The sequence below is a fragment of the Durio zibethinus genome, chromosome 16 (assembly GCF_047325235.1).
Source record: "Durio zibethinus cultivar Kanyao isolate XHJ-2024 chromosome 16, ASM4732523v1, whole genome shotgun sequence".
Classification (NCBI taxonomy): Eukaryota; Viridiplantae; Streptophyta; class Magnoliopsida; order Malvales; family Malvaceae; genus Durio; species Durio zibethinus.
The window spans coordinates 6,954,624-6,960,907 of record NC_143177.1 but is presented as its reverse complement, the minus strand read 5'-3'; the positions used below and the strand labels follow the sequence as shown (position 1 = coordinate 6,960,907).

At 34.5% G+C, this 6,284-nt stretch overlaps 1 protein-coding gene across 1 annotated transcript; it reads right to left on the bottom strand.

Moving 5' to 3' along the window:
* Window positions 1-710: 710 nt before the first annotated feature.
* LOC111290770 (sterol 14-demethylase-like) lies at window positions 711-5,064 on the bottom strand. Its single transcript, XM_022882237.2, has 3 exons — window positions 3,497-5,064; window positions 2,658-3,153; window positions 711-1,942 (listed from the first exon to the last, which is right to left on the bottom strand). Exons 2-3 carry the CDS (start codon window positions 3,117-3,119, stop codon window positions 944-946), a joined length of 1,461 nt encoding a protein of 486 aa, XP_022737972.1. The 5' UTR covers window positions 3,120-3,153; window positions 3,497-5,064; the 3' UTR covers window positions 711-943.
* Between the last annotated feature and the right edge of the window lie 1,220 nt (window positions 5,065-6,284).

The window sequence follows — 6,284 nt, the reverse complement described above, 5'->3', positions numbered from 1 at the left end:
CTGCCGCAGAGTCCCATCTCTCACACAAAACTGTTCGAGTCAGACGTTTATGGAATATAGATCTTTAACTAATGATGCATTTTCAATTTGCTGCCTTGCCTGTCCTGTTTGGCAGATCAAAATTTTTATTTCATGCCTCCAGTTATAATCCCCATCATTATTAAGAAAGGATAAGCTTCTTTGAACTCGTGCCAGCATTAGCAGTGCGAAGAAGGCCAAGGATGAAGGCCAACTAACTCGACTCAGGTTGCACCCATGATTATGTTCATATCCAGGGTCACTCATAGAATACAATCAGTTAACCATTTTCCACATGCTGCAATTGACATTGTTTTAAAAATTTTTAAACGCTTTGCTTGCATTACAGTTTCATGAGCTTGACTGTTAACCTGCTGAGCAAAATCAGCAGTTGAGAGTTGAGATACCTTGGGAGATAGATGGTGACGTAAATATATCAACTATGGGCGCAATAAGCAATCTAGATAGATAGCCTAGCCCCTTGGAATGGTCATTTGGCCGTCTTAAATTCAGATAACGTTGAAAGCTGAAAAACTTGCAACCCTCGCACAAGGCAATTAAGAATTACTCGCCTACACAGCCCGACCTAGGATGGTCTTTTTTATTAGGCTATCTAATTCTCTGAAGTAAGGTCATGAGTGCTGAAAAAAAAATCAAGACACAATAAAGCAGAATCATGAAGTGCTTTCGGATTGATATCAAGATTACAAAAACTTCATTGCTTCAAAAAGGAATCGTACACAAGTACAGATCATTGCTCATAAACTAATCATAAATATTATAGCAATAGACAAAAACAATTAGAAAATTGAATCCAGAGAATGATCTTAGTTAACAGAAATAAACCAAAGCTTAAAAACAGAACAAAAAAGATCAAAAACACATTAAAGAAAATAAATTTGAACTGCTAGTTTACCCACAAACCTTAATTGACAGAAAGCTGTCGCCGCTTGTAATGAACCATCACCTTTCCTTTCACACCTACCACCATAGCATTCCAGTCAATCTCAGGGAAAGGTGACACAAGCTCCAATTCAAAGTTCCTCAACAAATGGCTCCATATAGCCTTTATCTGAAGGTAAGCAAACGGTTCACCAAGGCAACCATGCCTGCCGCCTCCGAAGGAAATATATGAGAAAGCCCCTGCTGCCTTGTCTTCTTCCCTCCCAACGGAGAATCTATCAGGATCATACGTGTCTGGATCCTTGTAAATGTAAGGAAGCCTATTTGCAAAAGCTGGTGATGTTGCAACAATGTGACCCTTCGGGATGTCATACTCTTTCCCTTCTCGGGTTTTTACACTAAAATCACTGTGTGAGCTGCGTAGAAGCATAATCAATGGGGGGTGAAGTCTCAGGGCTTCTTTAATGCATCGATACAAAGTGTCCATCTCAGATAAGATATCGTGATCAACCTTGCTTCCATGCTTTTGCATTAGTAGTTTCTGCTCCTCCTGCACAGCAGATAGAAACTCCTTATGACGGAGGAGATATGCACCAGTCCAAGTAGAGGTGATGGAACTGGTATGCTGCCCAGCAAAGAGAGCAGCAATGAGCAAGCCAGTTACTTCAGCCTCAGTAGTCGGACGACCATCTTTATACTTAGACTCAATGAAATATTGCAACATGTCGTTTTCTGACTTGCCAGCACTTTTACGTGAAGCAATGATATTCGCAAAGATTTCTGCAAGCTTCCTTCGAGCTCGGTCGCGACGGTGATGAGCAGGGATTGGCAGGTAAGGGAAGATAACACTGATAGGGAGCATGCCATTGTCAAGATCATGGAAGAGTGCAGACACATCATCAAAAAGCTTATCACGAACTTCTTGACCCAAGAGACACCTACTAGCAGTCAAGATAATCAGATGCTCCAGCTCATACTTGAGGTCCACCTCACCACTATCACCCCATTTTGAGAAGTATTCCTATCCAATTCCATAAAATTAGACAACAAAATCACAAATATGGAGTAACAACATTGTGAATATATGTAAAATTGAACCATACAAGGCACCTCAAATTCAGAACAAAAGTCACATAATTTTCTCTTCACTAACATGTCATTCAACTTCCCAAACTAAATGTACCTAATGTTTATTATCCTTTATTCCTTTTTATTCATCAAAGTAGTCCAAGGAGTAAACTTCAGAGGGTTATGCATGGCCAATCATCAAGTAATAACAAGCCACAAACACATTCTTTTTCACTCGGCAAGGAAAAAAGAAGTGGAAAGGTATGTTTTATCCGTGAACCACGACAGCTTGAAATATGATGCTCCAATTGGTTTTAAAGAAAGCAATCTCAATATTCACAACAGCTTTATTAGCATGTGCAGACTATACTTCAAACTTCAGATACGCTGAGTCCTAAGAAGTTTCCAAAATGAAGTAAACAAACTATGTTTATTCAACTGGGTTCATTTATTATCCACCAAACTTCAATTTACTTGAAAACAGAAATGCAAACTCCATGTTAGTTACTCCTTGTCAGAATTTTATACTTCAACACGATCGAATAAGAGCCACTTCTTTATTAGGGTCAGATACAGCTACAGGGTCATCAAATAATATACAATACATAAACAAAAAGTAAGGAGTGGTAAAAGTATAGCATAAACCAAATTTCTAGCAAATCACTCACCTCAGCTTCTGTAACCATCTGATCAACATAGCCCTTAAGTTTATTAACTCTTAGGGCCTCCGTAAAGAACCGGAACTGCTCTTGCCTTATTGAGTAATCCACATCAAACACCACACCGGGACCAAAAGTCGGCACATTGAACTGATAAACTTCCTGCTGGCTGAGGTCTGATTCTGAAGCCTTAAAGAAGTGTGCTGAAACCTCAGGCCCAATCAAGAAAGTTATCTTCTTGTTAAACAAGTTCAACGTGAAAACACTGCCAAGCTTTGGGTACTCCTCCCGGAGCATCACGATGGGCCCCTTCATGAATCGAAGGAGCCCGCCAATTACAGGCCAGGTTTTGATTTCTGGCGGCACCCGCTTCCTAGATCTAGGCATTATGAGGACAGATATGAGCTTGGCCACTACTAGAGTGGCTATTATGAGAATACCCATGTTCAAAAGCTTGTCGTCTACTTCCATGGCGTCGGATTTGATAACTTCTATCAGTTCTCAGCTGAAAATCAAAGAAAAGTAAGAGTTATAAAACTTAAGAAGAAAATTAAGCCACGGAGAAGAATCTTTAATCAACACTCTCTTCGGTGAAAAGTTTCACTAACGTGAGTCCAGCATTCCACTACTCAAAAGAAAGAAAAAAAAAAAAAAAAAAAAAGCTCAAATCGTCGGAGAAGAAAATGGCGAAAATTTGTTTTGTTATATAAAAAGTTATTGCATGAAATCGACAAGAATGTGACAGAGAATCCCAAAGGAAAAACATAAACCAAAAATGTATGTTAATAAACCCAAAAGCAATGTAAAAACCCAACAAATAAAAGATTAAAAAAATGAAGATTAATTACCTGATTTGAGATTCAAAATGCAGGAGACTGGAAAAGATAAAAGACAGAGAGAGACAGAGTCAGGCGGACTAAAGGTCGCAAACTGATAGTCTTTTTTTTTTATTTTTTATTTTCCCAACACAAAAGAGAAAGCAAAAGAAGTGTCCAAATTGAAAAGTCGAAGCAAGCAAAGGTATGGGAAGGGCAGGAGAGTGTGGGCAATAGACAAACTATCAGAGTAGGTTTTAAAGACAGATTAGTAAATAATCAAACCGAGCCGTGGTATTATCAGAGCTGGACTCGGAGCCGGTTTGAGGGGCTCGTTGGATCTCGTCAAAACCATGGGTCGCAAAGGGGCTGTTTTGATGTTCGTCTTATAATTTGATGGGGATTGCAAAATTTATAATACCCTTTAATTTCGTTTTCGTAGCATAGGATAACACATGGGAAGTCGGGACAAATTTAGGCCAAAAATTTGTGAACTGGTTTTGGTTGTGTGTTGTCAGGCGGAGAGTATAGGGACAAGTGGCCGCGAAGCTCGTGGCCTAGTGGGCTATTGGCCTTCCCAGTATCCTCCTCGCCCGGTCCATCACTCAATTTTTTCCTGAAGAAATTATTTGATTTTGGTTTTTTTTTTTAACTTTTGGATATTAAATAATAATAGTTAAAATTAAAAATTCATTACTCCATCAACCAATGACATAACATCATTTTTAAAGGATTCTCCTAATTTTTTTTACCATTAGTTCAAAGTATAAAAGTTACTTTTGATAATTGAAATTTTTTTATAAATGATCACAAATACTATATAGGATGCTCTCCTGGTATTAAATTTAATATAAAGATATTAATGAGGTGGGTTTAGGGCAAATAAAACATTTTTTATTTTCAAAATTTAAATTTATTCTTGTCTTCACCCCTATATCCAAATTTGTAATTTGTCTTCCTTTTCACGGGAACTAACGAGCATGGATAATTACCTTTAAAAAATTAAAAATAAGCATTTTGATATTTTTTAAAATAAGTAAAAACTTAATCAATATAATAGATATCTTAATTCTTCTAGTTCTCCATTCATCGTTGGTATCTAAATGGTTCTTAATTATAAAACAAATCAAACATTTATTGATTAATTTTTAATATCATGATTATTAATTTAAATGGATTCACATCCTTGATTTTTATAATTGAATCAAATTAAACAAAATCAAATCGAAAAGAAATTAAATCAGATCCAAATCAAACCAAACCAAGAAGGATGACACATGCAAATGATTAAAACCAACCATCTAACAATGAATAGAAAAAGAGAGAAAAAAGAAGTATTATGGCTGGTGTAAGAATAATGGCTAAGAAAAATTAGGTGGAAGGTAGCAACGAGGTGAGGTGATGAAAGGAAGTTACTTTCGGTTCCGATGATATGAGCACGACAAAGGGAAGGAGGCAGAAACAAGAGCAGCGTGACAAAATGAAAGGAAGAAGAAGTAGGAGCGGCACAACGAAAGGAACGATATACTACAATAGAGACTTGAGAGAGAAATAATGGTAAAGGGATGGAGAGAGGAGAGAGGTAATGACGGCAGGTGAGCAACAAAGATTGAAGGTGAGGAATTCTTCAAAAAGGAAATAAAGCTTTAGCTATTGCAGCTGAAGCCTAGAAAATTAACAGTACAAGGGTTTAAAAAATTTTAACCTAAATGTAATTAATGTAAAATAAAATTTTATAATATTAAATATAAAATATATTTATTAAATATATATTATGTACGAATACAAGATGAATATTAAATTAACCGTCTCCTTTTTTTATCATTATTTTAAAATTGTACCTTTCTTTATTTCTATTTTTATCTCATCTTTAAAATTTTTACATGTATTCATTATCATTAGATTTACTATTACGTTGAGTAAAATTAACATCTCAATTTTAAATTTAACTAAATTTATTATATTTATTAATTGCAAACTTTTTATCAAAGGATGAAAATTGGAAACCATTCATATTGTAAACATAATATTTTTACTATATATATGTAATAAATTCGAGAAAGCATATGAACATGTATAAGCAACCACTATTCTTGATGTCCTATAATATCTTATATATAAATGGTGTAAATTTGCACCCTAGGTTGCCACATGTCTATCATGTGGCTTGCTACGTGGTAATTTCTTAGGTTTTTATTTTGGGGTTAGCTTTTTTTTTTTTTTTAATGTGTAAGGCCTATTTTTTTCGTTAAACTTTACTTTTCTTTTTTTTTTGTGTAAGATCCACACCTTTGCTTTTTTTTTTTTTAAAGGTATGGGGCTCACTTTTTTGTTAAATTTTATTTTTTATATGGGATCCACACCTTTGTTTAATTTTTTCGATTCATTTTTTTTGTTTTTTATTTATAGGGCCCACATATTTTTATAAAATTTTTTAAAGTGTAGGGTTCACTTTTTTTTATTATTTTTGGGGTGTCGATCCACATTTTAATTATATTTTTTTCATTCAATTTTTTAAAATTTTCTTTTTACTTTTAATTTTTTAAAAAATTCATGGGTGTACCTGTTTTTATTTTTAAAATTCTTTTAGGGTGTGGAGCCCATATTCTTTTTTTTTTCTCATATTTTTTGCTGTGGAATTTACACCTTAGTTTATTTTTCCCAACTAATTTTTTTTTGTAAATTTTTAACTTTTTAATTATGGGACCCGTATTTTTTTCATTTTATTAAAAAATAATTATATTCATATATAATTAAGATTTAATTTATTCATGTGTAATCATTTTATAAATAAGTCGTGTATATTTATATATATATATAA